Source organism: Cystoisospora suis (genome assembly GCF_002600585.1).
Source record: "Cystoisospora suis strain Wien I chromosome Unknown contig_1033, whole genome shotgun sequence".
NCBI classification, from domain to species: Eukaryota; Apicomplexa; class Conoidasida; order Eucoccidiorida; family Sarcocystidae; genus Cystoisospora; species Cystoisospora suis.
This window is the reverse complement of record NW_027153834.1, coordinates 1-15373: the sequence shown is the minus strand read 5'-3', so window position 1 is coordinate 15373 and position 15373 is coordinate 1. Positions and strand designations below refer to the sequence as shown.

Genomic DNA, 15373 nt, shown 5'->3' with positions numbered 1-15373 from the left:
TTCATCAGCAGATGCTTGGCCGGCGGACGAAGGGCTCACTCCCGCAACCTTTTTCGTTGCAGCTCCCCTATTAACACTGGCCACCTTTGCGCAGTAACTCCGATTCTTCAGGCACTCATCAGCGCTGTCCGCTTCCGTCTTAGCGTAGAGAGAGGGAGAGTCAGAAGGGGCCTTCTCTGTGTGATCCGGAGCCATCCCCCCTAGAGACGACATAGCAACGGATGACGGAGCGATCTTGCGCATGAGCACCAGCAGTCTTTCTTCATCCGTGCTGCTTGCTTGCATGGCAGGCTGCAGCATTTCTACGGGGTCGGAATGGTTTACAGTTGCCGTTCTCCGGCACTTGAGAGGTGTCTCGCGCTCGGAGCCCGCAGCAGCGCAGGCGGGACCGTCGGCAGGGGGCATCTCACTGGCACTCTTGCGACTTCGTCTGCCGCTGCTGCTACTGGTTTCATCTTCCCGGATGCTACTGCATCTGCTACTATTGCTTGGGCGGCGCTCGACTTCAGTGCTTGTCCCGGTGGCTTCCTCTCGCGTCCAGCTGCAGGCTGGCTGACCTTGTTGAGCGCCACCTTGAAGCTTCTGCAACACTTCATCCAAAAGGCGAGTGCCCCGCTCCGCAAGGGTCTCAGAACAGCAATTCCTGAGAATTTCAGCCTGCACGCTTGGGTGCCTACGCTTGTTCACGCTCGCAGAGAGATAAAACTCTCCCCCTGTCGTCGACGATTTTGACGGCGGCAGATCGGCCTCGTCAAACAGTGACGCGGCACAGCTCCCTGCACTACCTGAGCTTGTGCAACGTTGCAATTCGTCTACGGCCCCACTGTTGCAGGAGGGCGGTCCTGAGAGGCCAGCCTGTTGCTTTCTCTGACTCTTCCGGCCGTTTCCCCCGCTCGACGCCTTCTTCCCGCCGGCTGCGGCTGGTGTCGCTGCAGACACGACGCCATCAAAGGGAAGAAGATCGCCGGCAACGCTTGCTTCCTTCTGGGAGCGTTTGCTACTCCGTGAATAACCGAAAAGCCGCGGGTGGCCTTCATCGAGGGGGCTGTGAGTGTCCATGTCTCGCTCTGCAGAAAAGCATGCGGCCGGGATGCCAGGGCCTCCTGCGCTGTCGCTTGCCGTAGGTACGCAGGGGTTCCTACCAGCAAAACCGCTTACTGCGGCACGGCAGAGAGGCGACATACCGAAAGTAGAAGCAAGAGCAGCCTGCCACGACACTACCGCATTGCTGTTTTCTTCCTTGCCAGACTTCAGAATGTCACCAAAAAGCAAGTCTGAACCAAACTCCTGCTGCTGAATCAGAGGAGGTCGCTCGAGCAGGGTCGCCAGAGCCTCTTCTTCCGGTCCGCCAATGCTGTCCGATCCACTCACAAGTCTAGGACCCACACTTGGGGCAACAGGCATTCCTTCATTAGTCTGTAGTGCCCCATTATTTGGTCGGGCAGCTCCACTCTCGGTTCCGGGACGACATTTGTCGCTCACTCGCCGCGCCGACTGTTGCCCAGACAGAGAGCGGGTTCCAGCATATTGCCGCTGCTGCAGATGCTGCCTACCCGGGTTGAGAGGCACACTGTTGCTAGCCGCGTCGATCGACGTCATTGATGCAGGACTGGCTAGATTGCTGATAGAGTCTGAACGGACCGTCACTGAGCCACTCTCGCTGGTCCGCCGATTAGTTACCTGTCTAATCTTTTCGGCTTCAGTCGCGCCGCCCGGGCAATCCGATGGTAAAAGGGAGACAGCATGACCACTTGTGCCTGGCTGAACATCCTGTGACGTCGGAAGAGCCGGAGAACAACTCTCCCCTCGATCCACCACTTCGTCCAAATTTCCAGGAGTCCCTCCTCCGACCCGTGACATCTGATAGAGACTGTATGCGCGCTCCAGTGCGCCCACAACTTTCAAAAAATTCCCAGCAGGGCACTTGCTTACGCATTGGAAGATAGCGGCGCTTGAGGGCAGGCCTTGCAACAACAGTAACGCCAGTAGAGACCACCCTGCGCTCTTCTCGTTACCGCGTCCCTCAGCGCAAAGTTCCAGAGCGTCTAGAGCAGCAGCGGTTGTCTCATCAGGACAGTCAACAGTGGTCTCATTTGCAGCTCGAGTCACATCCGGCGCTTTCCACGATGAGTCTTTCTTGTCGATGGTGGCTTGAAGGCTACTGTTCGCAACTGAAGCGCCACCGCGACTGTCCCTGGGTGTGGCGCCACACTCTCCGTCCCGTCTCCCGGCACTCCTACTGGGGAAAAGCGCACCACTACACAGAGGAGCCAGCATGTCCGAGTAGTGGAAAAGGGTGCCGTGCGTTTTGGTTGCCAGCCGCTGTACATGCCACGCATAGAAGCGACCGCCGTCCTGACGCTTGAGCGGCGGGAGCAACTGGCACACGTGCTCAAAGAGCAGTAAAAGAAGCAGTTGCAGATCCACCAAAAGCTGATGAGGAATCGGCACCTGCTGCTCTGCACTAGAACTGTAAGCCGCCTTTGCCGGGTCCAGCGCCTGATCCGAAGACCCAGTCACACCGCAACAACCGGCAAGCCCGGCGACCCCCAGCTCGGCGGGGGACGAAAGAGTCGGGGGCAAAGCAATGAAAGATGACAGGAGTGTGGCGGTTGAAAAATCAGACAGCTTCGGCGACGACGGCAACGAAGCAGACGACGCGCCGGATGACGCAGACGACCAACTGACCACATGGGAACTGAACACCGGAGAGCTGACGGACGAGAGCTTTGACTGAGGCCCGGCGTTTTTGGAAGCTGTCCACGTCTGCAATCGAGTAATAGCGTCGTTTTCAACCGCGCCGCGCTCCCCGCGGGCTACTGCACACGGACCCGCTTCCTTTCTTTCCCCATCTTTCGTAGACTGCTCAGACGATCCAGGAGACGAGGACCCAGCTGAAGTTGTCGGGCAGTCCTTGTTAGCCTCATCTTCCAGTCGCGAAACTGAAGGTAGTTTCGCAGCAGCCGGGACGTTTGGGCCGCCTGCCTTGGTGCCCGAGACGAGGAGTCCTGAAACAGAAGTAACACCGGTTCGATAATCGACATGGCTCTGAGCTGTCGAATGACTCTCGGGCATCGTCGCAGTGTTTTCCGGCTGCTGCACATTGTGGGAAAACGGAAGTACATTGGTCGCAGCCCTCGACGTGGAACACGACGCAGATCGACGAGGGCTCCTACACGAAGCGGTCGGCGGTTCAAAAGAGCATCCGACATTGACAGAAGTGGACGCGGGACCGACAGCTGTATCGTTTTCCGATCCCGAGACAAGTGGTGTTAGCATCATGAGCATCATTTCCAGGTTCCGACGGTCGGTTTCTGCAGCTGTCTTACCTCCCGATGTCGGCTGCGGGGAGGGGGGATGGGGCGCGGACAGCAAAAGAGCTGGTGGCTGGGGCTGACTGCCGTCTTGGGGAGCGGGTGAGAGCAACAAACGCGTGACAGACTCAAGCAGTGGCGCAGTTTCCAGAATCTCCTGGGCGTTCTCACCCGGGATGCTCCTGCTGCTGGCGTTCGCACCTACATCATGTGAGACTGCAGCACGCTCGCTGGCTGCCTGCGGAGATGCAGCGGTGACTGGAGCACGGCCAAAGGAAGTACACTGACGGTTCGGAGCTGTCCAAAGCTTTCCGGAATTATCTGGAGGACTGCCGTCCTCACTGTTGCAACACTGAGAACTAGAACTGTCGCGCGTGTCACCAGCTGCCCCTGCCTCGGAGCCTCGCTCATCTTCAACAGGCAACTTAAGCCCGCGGGAGGGAACTTCCGCTGACCCAGGAGGGGAGTCCTTTGAAACGGAGAAAGTGGAAACTGCACTCGGGAGCGGCGCGAGGTCGGAAGACAAGTCCAGGGGCACGTCCGCATTGAGCAGGCCCTGTGAGCTGGGGTTCCTCACCCCTTCATCCCGCGCAGGGTCTTGAACCACGGGAGCAAGCTGCGGGGAATGTTTCAAGAGCGTGCCGCCCCCGGGGGGGTGTGACGTGCCACTCGATGGCATATAAACCACAGGCGGGGACAATGAGCATATGGAGGACATGCGCGACGGCGTGCATGATGTGGGAGCTGTCGTGGTTGATGCATCCGAAATGCTTTCCGTCCGAGCGTTGCCCGAGCTGCGATGGCAGTCTGCTGAAGAGCGAAATTTAGATGAGGCTGCGGGTGCTGAACCTGATGGGACAGCCGTCCCAATCAGAGCAAGCCCGGGTGAACGGGAGACAACACTCGGAGAATCGCCTCCGAAACGGCGACTTGGACTCGTAGGAGCCATGATAACTTACACAATTATGAATACTCGTACACAGCGTAGTATAATTGCAAGGTACCGGTTTGCGAATCGCACAGAAACGGCCGGAGAGCCGTTTCTAATCGACTGTTACCAGTCCGGTGGCGGCACCGTCATGCGAGAAACGTCCCAGGCTTCTGCAAAAAAGTGGTGCCGTGGATGGCTAATGCCATGCACCCCCCTGCAAACTGAAAACACGTCTGTGCCGGACGCAGAAAACACGGGCTCGTCAACCCGAAGGGGATTACGTGGGAAGTTGCTGTCCAAAGGAAAAAAGGCGGAGACGGTGACGAGGCACCGGATGTAACACCTCAACAGCTGCCGATGCTCGACGGCTGAGCAGGCAAACCGATGTAATCATCCTTCGGTGCCCAGTCTAGCAGTACGTGCACTCCCGATACGGTCACGGAGGTATCAAAACTGAGGATGGAAGTGAAAGAAAGGATCGTGAAAGGGCAGCGCCTGATCGTGCACCTAATGGAAAAGGCGAAGACGATCACGCGGAAAGGGCAAGGGTGCGGAAGGAGTGATTCCAACACGTGGCTCTCCTGCACACAGTGTTTGGTGGCAGGCAAAAACTCCACGTCATACGAATAATGAAGCACTGAAGCCAGCGATGGGGTGACCGAAGTCTGACTACAACTTGATGGTTCCAGAGATATGGAGCGCACGGAGGAGCGGCAGAACCATCCATGCAGTCGATGCTGAGTACACAACGTTGCGACAGCCCCCACACACTGATTCGATGCTCTACGATGTCGGTGAAAGAGATGAACAATCGAAGCTGTTTGTAGTTTCTGGACGGATGAGGACCAAAAATTACACGTGAAGTGAAACACGGTTAGAAGAGCTGTCAAGATGATGCGAATATGAAAGTGGTTGTGGACGCGAGACACGTTGAGGTCAAGATCACCTGGAAAGACACGCGCACGGTCGAAGCACCGGAACCACAAGGGGAGGGGGGGTGGTCGGCAGGTCGGAGGGACGCCGCAGATGCTGATAGCCTGCCTCTGTCGGGTCGCCACGTGGACTGGCAACACAGACCAGTCTAAAGAGGACTTTCAATTCACACGAGAAATATCTCTTGTATCTGTAGAAGAGGCCTGGATAGAAAAAGGGGTAGCAGCAGTCCTCCGTGGAAAGTCCACCATCCATCAGGCCAGCCGGCGTGACGATTGAAGCCGTCTTGACCGCGTCTGAGCAGGGAGAAGAGCGGACATGGGGAGTTACATGGCAGTGCGATGTCACCCGGTACCGTAGAGAAAACAGCAAACGGCAAAAAGACGCCTTTCGGAAACGGTTCTCTAACACATAAGAGCGGAAAAGAAGCACACTAGAAAAAAGGGTGGTGAGCCGCGGCGTAAGCTGCGGTATGAGTGGCAGCATCCAGCACGGCGGCTATCGAGACACGGAAGGAGCACCCCGTCCGGTAGTACACTGGAATGGACACGGAGGGCCGTTGGTGGCCGGTGGCGATGATGTGGCTTGGGAGGCGGGCGCTACGACGACACGGGATCTGTGTAGAGTTGAACTAGTCTTTGAGCCAGAAAAGTAGAAAAACGCCATCTCCACGGAAGTGGCCGGCACAAGGGTCTCAGGAAAAAAAAAACAACTAAACGATACACACAGTGTGGGCAGCAATTGCTGCATAACCCGCTGTGGCGGGCGACAGGGCCGATGTGGCGGGTCGACCCTAGCCGTTATCAAAGGCGAAGAGATAGCCTGCAAAAGCAAGCTCACCGATCAATTCGACGAGAGATTTAAAAGACGGAAAACAGGATAGAAGTAGGTAAGCTGAAGAGTGCGGTTGGGACCCATGCAATAAAAGAGCAGCAGAAAAGAGAATCTGCAAGACAGGTCTTGACATCGGCTGGCTCCGCAGTATTGTCGACTCCATGCGCTGGTTCGGGGGGACGATCGGTCTGTGCGGAGTCACCACCACGGGGCCTGTTACCACTCCGGCATGGCGCCGCCACCACGGGGTTCGATGGGCTGCTTCCTGGCGGCGAACTCGATATGCAAGACAGGACAGCAACTACTCCATCTGCTTTACCTGTCGTGCTTCGTCCAAACGCTCAAGGTGCATATCCGCCCAGCGTGATCGGTCCGAAACAGCTCGTCGCATGGAGAGATCCCTCGAGTTCGAGAGGCGCATGTTGCCTCCTCGTCGCCACCGTACGACCGAAAGTCCTCAACCATGCCCCCCAGGTGCCGTGTCGCTGGATGGTAACTAAGACAGTAGCCTAGGTATTCACTAACCCTCCATCCGGCTCCGAAGTAGCGTTACCTGTGGACGGGATCATCGCGAAGGCCGATCGTCTGTTGCACTTCAGACCGCAGGCGCTTTGGGAAATGCCCGCTGTCGGGTGCGCCACGTGCCGCCGTCTTCCGTTCCGATGGCCGAGGTCGGAGGCACACTCAGCACCTCGGCTGGAGTATCAGTCCCTACCGCGCACTTGGTGCCGGACAGATTTCATGTCTTCTCGAGTTTCTACTCCGGGTTTAGTCCTCCACGCCAGTTCGGTACACACCGAACAGCCTTGCTCGCTGGAGCAGCACTCAAAGACGATTGTGAGGAAGCCGTGACATATCTCGGGGCCGCGGGAACCGTGCTTCCCCCATCCTGCGAGAGCGGAGGACCGCCAATAAGCGGAGTCTGTCGCCACAAAACGCCGGGTGCAGTCAAAATGGCAACAGCCGGGGACTTTTGACTTGTCTAATGCAATGAAGTTACACAAAGCATATTTGCCTCGGCTTGTCGATGCCGAAAATGCTGCACAACACTCTGCGGACGTTTGGAAGACGGACACAAAACCACTTTTTCACGGGGGTGGCGCTTCGCGCCGTTCACGAAGGGTTAGTCGTGCACTGAGGCAAAAATCGAAAAGCACGAGCGCTGACGGGCATGCTGCAGAAATACCGGAAGTCCGGAGTCTCAAAGTTCAGACACACAAGAGAACCGAGTGAGTGCGAATCTGCTACGCAAGGCATCCAAGAGAATCGAGAGGACGGTGGCTCGGTGCTGTCCGATGCACCTCTAGTTAGCTCCGGAGTGGTCCTCTCTCAGCTGCTGACAATACTGATGGTGGACGTCAGCAGTCTCGCTGCGCGCCTGGTGGCCAGGTCAGACGTAATGGTTTTTGGCCCTCTATACAGGTCCCGGCAGCGCACTCGACGGCTGCGACACCGGCCTGTCGGGCAAGGGGACGGGCCTAGGGAGCAACGGTGCGAGCGATGCAATTGAGCATGATGCCCGTTTAGGAGGAGGCTCTGTTATCGGACGGAGCAGAACCTGCCAAATGCCGTTTAGATTACCGGGCTAGTACGTGGCTCATGCCCTTCCCGTGATGCGTGCTCGATCTCTGAAACACCGCCATTACCTTGGCACTAGGGCTGGGCCCGTATTCGCAGTCGACACTGGCGGCTACATCTAGAAAGCTGGTCTTTTATCTGACCTGTTTTATTTCCTCCAGTCTGAAGGTACAAAGCGGTGACAGTTCGCAGTCGGTTGCAGACCGTCCAGAACGAGGGGGATGGGGACCCGTTCTGCCATGCGGGACATGCAAGCTCCGGGCTTGTCACGGCGAGCAGCCGTCCAGTGGCGTTTGCGGCGGTTCCGCTGCGGAGCTTTGCCGGCTGCGAAGCTTTCTTCGTGGTATGCTCCACTCTTTTCTTAGCCGAATTACTGTTGGACTTCGCACGGGCGGTCCCTCTGATTAGCACGTGTTATCGGCTTTTTTTTTTTCCACCGGTTGGCTTCGGCCTGTGAGCATCTACGGCGAAGTCAACTGCATGTCGGCCCAGCATTGGCGCCCTAGGGGTTCGTTTTCCGTCGCCTATGACGCACTTAGGAAGTCGTTTCGTGGTCTGAAGCAAACACGTCTTCTGTGCGGTGCTGCCACGCCTGGTTCCGGGCATGCGATTCTCAAGTCAAGCTCATCGCGGCTCCTTACTGTCGCAGGGCGCCCCACTGCGACGATTGTCCCACTCCGCCCCGCCGAGGAGCTTCTTTGCATCTTCCTGAGTTCTCTTGATGGCGCACTGACTCACTCGCTACAGCCGCAATTGCTCGCACTCTCCGGACTCGGAAGTCCGGACGCTCTTGTCCGGCTTCCTTGTCATTCCCTGGGGCCACGCGGCTTGGCCCGTCTGGCTGGAAGTGACCTTCCCTGCAGACTCTACGCGGAGCAATACACCGGAAGAGTCGTCAACGTTTGGCGTCAACAAGTGCCTCGTTGCGTTCGCCTCTTCTGCAGCACTACCGCGCGTGCTGGTGCTGGTGTACACTACAGTGTACTTCATCGACATGCTTAGGGGCAGCTAAGCAGACTGCTCCTCGCCGTCGGTATTTCCGTGCCGATGTCGAACCACCAGGCAACCTCTGCATGGCAGTTGCTGGAGTGCGTCAGGACACTGGGTTTGACTCTGGGTGACAGCTTCCACGGACAGTGCCGGGCGTCACATCTAAACAACAAGAGACGCTTTCAAGGAAATTCAGCTTCTCCGTTACGCCGTACGACTTCCGTCAGCTAGTGCCAGGACAGAGTCCCGGCCAGACAGTGTCTGTCAATTCGGACGCGGTCGTTCTCAGTCAGTGTCCCACAGGTAGTCGTGCCACTTCTGATCGGAAACAGCGGGCTAAGTTTCAAACATTCAATCGTCGGGGTTTTTTGCCACTGCTACGATGCCGACACGGCGGGTTGCGATCAGGCGGCGCCACCCACTGCCATGCATCATCTTCAGCAGCCTCCTGGCCTTCAGTTTGGCCTGGTGGCAAGGGCAGCCGGGGGACCGATTTGTGTCTCCATCCATCCGTAGTGCATACGCCTCTCGGGAGACCGCCACAGTCCCGGCTGTCAAGAGGTTCGTCGAGAACTTCCGACTGATGAAGCAGGCGATCCCCAACTACTACGCGTCCTTCACGCATGGCGGTGACATCATTTATTTTTTGGGAGTAAGGGTACAGCACCTGGAGAAGGCAAAGCGGGCGTGATGTGTACGTCCGAATTGGGAAATTCTGTCGTCTTAGAGGAGAGAGAAAGCGACTCTGTTCACATAGGCACGTAGGAGACAGGCCAGTATATGCAACTATTCAGATGCGGTCTTGCTACTGTCGGTGAGCAGTTAGCGAGCGTTGGCGAGATCTGTGCTGCAGGGTTTTTTTTTGTCATCTTGCAGGCCTCTCCTGTGTAGCTTCAGGCGGCAGCTTTGACCTATCATGCGCCCCGGAGGGCTTGGTGTGACAGGGTGAAGCGAGTGGATGTGTGTTTGGTCATGCTTTGTCTGCAGTTGAATAAACTGGACTTGTCAGTGCTGGAGAACAACAGTAAACTGAAGGAGTCGGACATGGAACAGCACCTACACTTAGTCCGTCAGATTGTTTGGGACTGCTTGATTTCGTATGACGTTGACCCAGTCATGTACATGTTAGTCGACCTGCGCGGGTTGTCTTTGGCGAATTTTTGGACGAAAAAGAATAGGATTCTTACTCAGCTGTTGCGATCGATTCGTGACAAAACGATGACACAAAGGTTTCATCGCGTGCAGGTGGCGGCGATCTCGGAGAACCGTGTGGCACGGACGATTGTGGATATGAAACGGCACAAATTTCCCCGAGGAACCGATGTTCAGGTCTATGCGTCGTTCGATGCATTTCTGAAGGAAAACAGGAATGTAACTCCGGACGTGCTTCCCAGATCACATGGGGGTAGTGGGGACGTAGACTTGAAGGTAGGCGGTCTGGAGTTTTTAGTATCGCTTTTTGTGGAAGAAATCCTTGCGCGCAACCCTTCTGCCCTTTCCGAGTGTCAGGATGCGCACATTAAGAAATAACAGAGCGGCACGACAGAGCAGTCTCCCAGCGTCGGTAGAGGATGGAAGGAAACCGACCTCGAATGATGGTTGGCTTTGACGCTCACACGCCTCTCCTGGAATGAAAGGTAAGGGTGTCTGGGGAGAAAGCTGCCTGCTGATGCTCACCTCTGGGTCATGGCAGCTGAGCAGGGATCTTGCGCTCGGCGAAGCGTCTTGTTTGGTTTTTCCCGTCCGACGGATATGGGGGAGGGCACCCGATCGTTGGGTTACACACTGTGTCTACGCCTTTCATGAGGACTTCTTATGCTATGATTTTTTACTGTGGTCGACCATTGTGGGTGACCGTAGTCTGGTCGTGCACGGGTCTACTCGCGTCGAGCATTGTAGTGTGTCAGGGAAGGGTCTAGTATAAAGGCTGAAGGACCGCGGGTCTGCTACGGCGTTGTGCCAGACCGAGGCCTCTGACACAGCGGGATGAAAGCGTTCTCTCCTCACCACTTCGTTGCTCAAACATATGACGTCCTGATCCACCGCGTTCGGTTCACAGGTCGTATGCGTCTTCTCTTCCTGAGTTTTCGGATTTGTATTGCGGCAGCCGGCGTGATGGTGTGACGCGATACGCGAACTGCTAGTTTTGATCACAGGGAGAACCACAGAAGAAAACAGGAATTTGAGATAAGCAACTGACTCGTGAGTTCATGGCCTCGAATATGGCATGAAGACGTGGTCGCCCGGCCGCCAGTGGTCCAGGTTGCTCTATAGGCACCTCCGAAAGAATTCCTCTGATGTCCGCTCTTTCATCGTTCGCACCAGCTGGGGACGAAGGCTGCCGAAGGGCATCTGTTTGTCGGGCTTTTTCAAGCTGCTTGTGACTGGTTTGTGTGTTTCCACGGCAGCACAGCAGCATGCATTTTCAGCCTGCAGATTCTTTGCTGACAGGCTGTCTCGAGAGAGATGATTCCTTGCGAGAACGTCCCCTCGTCTGACGCTCCGTTCGTCGCGTTTCACCAAGAAGCCAGGTAGCCCTTCCAAGAGCAAGTGTAACAAGGATACCCCTGTCCCAGAGGTGTCTCGACTAGTGAACTGTGGTGCGGTGTTACGCGGTGACCTGTTGCCGGATAGCCACCTCCTGATGGCGGGGCTCCGACCGCAGGCTCTCAACTGGACCAGTGCGGGGTCGGTGGGTGTTTGGACATGCAAATAGTTCTGTCTGCGAAGGCGCACCCCGACGGCGCTGGAGGTCTGTCTGCCGACTTACCCGAGCTGCTGCCGTAAATTTCTCGAATCGTGTGGTGGCTGCGTAACCACGAGCAAGATTGGCAAAGCGGTGAGCACGTAGTAGTGTGCAAGTGTCGGTCGTGCAGTTCGGGCTGAACTGTTTGGGAGAGTACTTTTGAGTGCGTTGTTCGGTATCGGGTGACAACGTGAGGGTGTTCTGAATTCCGTTTGTTTTCTTCCACCAGATATCAGTCTGCAGCCTCTCGACCACTGCGGGGCCGGTGGGTGTTTGGACATGCAAATAGTTCTGTCTGCGAAGGCGCACCCCGACGGCGTTGTGGGCCTTTCTGCCGACTTAGCCGAAGTGCTGCCGTCAATTTCTCGGATTGCCTGGTGGCTGCATAACCACAAGCTATTGGTACATGCAGCAGTGAGCAGGTAGTAGTGTGGAAGTTTCGGTGGTTCCTGCATAAGTTGCAGTATAGGCGCCGAGAGTTGCTACCAGCAGTAAGCTGATCGCCTTCAGCGGGGCGAGTGAGCGAAGCCGCAGTCCGAGCACTAAACTGTAACGTAGGGCCGGCATGAGCCACGATCCCACAGCGCTTTGAGGCCCCTAAGCACCGCAACCGCCGTAACGTCGGGCAAAGGAGCAGCTGCTATGCAAGAGGCTGCTGCAAAGGAGGGGGCAGTCCACGCAAAGAGAACTCGCACCTCGTAGGCGTCAAGCTGTCCCCGTGTTACAGCTACGGTGTCAGTCGTGGTGAATTTCGGATCCGATGGGATTTTCTCAACATCGTTGTACGAGAGATGCTGTCGCACTCGAGTTTGCAACACAAAAGGTCTAGGGAGCGGAAAAGCGAAGCAGACTGCACGGAGTATTTGGGGCGGTACACCCAGTGGCTCGATGTTCCAAATTCCATACCTGTTCGGAACGTATCCGTAAGAATACGGGTGGTCCAATGCTCTAACAAGTGTCCTGAAGCCGGAGTACATCTGGCGCGGTGATCACTGTGGTACTGCCACTTACCACAGCTTCCGACGCCCAAGTATCACAACGGGATCGCCCGCCCCGGTCGTCAGACAGGCGGTCCGGTAATCTTCCTTCATGTGTGCGACGGTGCGAACGTAAGGACTCAGAAAGCCGGTGCTGTTCAAGAACCCATGAGGGACTACCAAGGACGGCACATAGCCCACGCGCCCCTGATTGTTTGCGCACAAAGTCCACCCTCCGCTCTGCGTGCCGCTCATGAGCTGAATCTTTCGGCGCATGTAGGGTTTGCTCCTCACCAGCAGACACAACACAGTCAGAGGCTGGTGAATCTCGACGGACAAGCAATTCCTGGCTTGTGTGTGATACGCTCTTGTCGCTCTCGCTGTGCACCTCTGTCACAAGGATCTTAGGAGGCACGCTGCGGCTGTGGCGCGTTAGTTGGCATACCCTAGTTGTCCAGAGCTCAAGTTCCTCAAGGAGGTTTGATCCGACCCTGTCGTGGAGTCTCAGCCCGGATGAGACATCAAGGCAAACGCGTATCTCGCGAGTAGCCTTCACAGCATCGGTCGCTGACAACGTAACTTCAGCGCCTTCGTCATCAAGCGCCAGCTCGGCAGCCTCGGTTGGTTCTTCCGTTGCCTGCATCCAGGAACTAATGCCAGAACATTGTCACAGTAGAGACGTTCCATACAAGTCTTTCCGCCGGTGTGCAGTCGTCGTAGAATGAGTAGCGGTCAGTTTCTTGTGTGGTCATGTCTTCGGTCTGCGTTCGCATGCCTTCGTAGTGGTAGCTTGGGTCCGTCGTTTTTTTCGTAGACTTCAGTATTTCGTTCTCTTTCATAAAGGACCAGGAGCCAGTTGCCATCTTGTCGAGCGCGAGTGCGGAATGCTCCCGGACTTCTCCGGAGGTGCGGCTGAGCTCCCTAGTTGAATGGAATGAGCAACCGTACACCGCATTCCTCGAGTAGGTATGCTTTGCTGGTTGATGAAGCAGGCTTTCCGCCGGCACAGTAGAACATTGCGACACCTCCTGTACCGAGGTACTACAGAGGACACAGTCCGATCCGAGCTGCCATGGGGACACAAAGCGACGTACCAGGGTTCCGCGGAATTCTTGCAGCGCCAGACGAGGTTTGCAACTCTGTGCAGAGGGTACCCCTGGCGCGGAGCGACGTCGCTTATTTTCTCCTGCGATATGAGAAAGTATCGACACCACCCTTGTCACGCAGAGACCAGGGACTGACGTGCACAAGAGCTCCCCATCTTGCGAGCAGAAAAAACCTGGGATAGGAAAGTCAAAGAACTGCTCTACCTGTTGGTAGGAATCCGTCGCACCTGCTCGATCCAGTTGCGCCGTCTCTGGTAAGGGGGGCAGGCGTCAGGCACGGAGAAAGGCACTTTTGCTCGAATTCAAGCAATAGCTCCTTGTGCTGGTGGAAGTCAAGTACAGCTCTGTAGGCGCGGGCTCAAAGGGGCTCGAAGGAACGTCCATCACCGGCGTCCGATCTCTGTAGACTTGCCTCAGTCGCGGGAGGTACAGCGTCGTTTTGCCCAGCTCAAAGGTTCCTCTGACAGTGCCCGAAGACAGGAACCTGCGAATCGAATTTGTCCGCTGTGCTGGCCGTTCGCCGGCGAGGTTCGAAATTTACCGTTGGGGCTCCTGCGTCGCCACCAGGATCTCGACACCGCCGTCGCCGCGCGCACGGAGCCGAACGGCCGCGATACCCCTTTTTCGCCGATTCTCGCGGAAGGGAACCGGGAATAGTAGGAGAGAGTAGGGGTCCATACCGCGGGGCTCGTCCTGGTAGGATGCTCCAGCGTAATATGTAGTCGCGTCCTCAGGCAGCACGTCTCCAGTAGTTTCCGAGGCCCTGTATTGTCAAACCGACTTCCACTAGACCCTGGGCCCTTCTGCAGATGCGTGCCGACGCTGAGACGCTCTCCGGAGCACAGTCCGGAGACCGAGCTCACACAACTAGGGACATCGCCAGGGTGTCTCGACACCGGAGGAGGCTGCGGAGCCGGGAAAGGAAACACGCGGGCACTTCCCCAACCACACAGTGACCATTCTATGCGGGGCACTGGAAGCTAACGTGTCTGAGTACCTGCTATACCCCCATAGGAAGACTCACGCAGTACACAAACAACTGATATTGTCGGAGGGACACTCGCAGCCGGCGGCTGGTCGGGAACCCCTGGGGCCAGTCGACGTTCGTTCGTTTGCGATACCTCGGGATGTCTTATCTGCAGTGGGTGCGGTATCCTAAAGCGACAATTGAGGACCCTGGCCATGAAACACGGCTACATGCCAGGAGAGTCCCTGTCCAGAGTCTGCGCACCCAGCGCTGCTGCTGATGGCCACCTGTGGCAGTCTACGGTCGTGGCAAGGCCCCCATGCCACTGACCATCACTTGACGCGACCAGGCCTCTCCGGCCAACGGAAGCCACAGAGGCTGGATCACATGCCTGGTTTTGCTTCTGGCGCTGGTGTGCAGCGCAGACAACATTAGCGCATTCGGGCAAGAAAACTTGCCCGCTCGTTCATTGCGCGGGCCGTGTCACCACAACAGCCTAGCAGAGATATTACGCGACACGGAAGAACTATGCTATAGCAGATGCTATCCTCTGATTCCACGTCCGAAAGGGGCCCTGTCTAAGGCTTGCGAAGCTCTCGGGTCCTGGCTGCACCAACCATGATCTGGGGGTCTAGTGCCTCAACATCGGAATACGGGCCAGCCAACTAGCGACCAGCTGGCATTCTCGCATGCAGGAAATGGTGGCTCCGGCGGGCACCTTGTCGCGTGGAGCCGGACAGTATACCCTCATGGGCACAGGTTTCCTGGTCAAGACAAACCTGTGTTCACCGTTTGGAGACCTTTTTATAGGCTGCGAGTTGTTAATGCGTTCAACAATGCTTTCATACGGGGCGTTTAGAAAGGTCGTGCTTGGCTGTGAGTACTCGTTCGGTGTGGCCCGCGCGGGAGAGTCGGACAATCGGCGAGATACACGCGACCGCAACGCCGTTGTGTGGCTCTCGTCACTCGAAAAGCTTGCAAGTAATTCTGACCTCCC

The 15373-nt window shown here is 56.6% G+C and overlaps 2 protein-coding genes across 2 annotated transcripts in view; one reads left to right on the top strand and one right to left on the bottom strand.

Moving 5' to 3' along the window:
* Positions 1-5474, bottom strand: part of CSUI_002445 (ap2 domain transcription factor ap2x-9) — an 8483-nt gene extending 3009 nt beyond the window's left edge. Inside the window, exon 1 of the mRNA XM_068062646.1 lies at positions 78-5474. Coding sequence (XP_067925372.1) covers positions 78-4263 — 4186 coding nt within the window. The 5' untranslated portion in view covers positions 4264-5474. The remainder of the gene's footprint in view (positions 1-77) is intronic.
* Positions 5475-7426: 1952 nt separating this feature from the next.
* On the top strand, positions 7427-13315 carry CSUI_002444 (uncharacterized protein). The gene is made up of 3 exons (XM_068062645.1): positions 7427-9232; positions 9568-12435; positions 12704-13315. The coding sequence occupies exons 1-2, from the start codon at positions 8963-8965 to the stop codon at positions 10108-10110; spliced, it is 813 nt and encodes a 270-aa protein (XP_067925371.1). The 5' UTR covers positions 7427-8962; the 3' UTR covers positions 10111-12435; positions 12704-13315.
* Positions 13316-15373: the final 2058 nt, after the last annotated feature.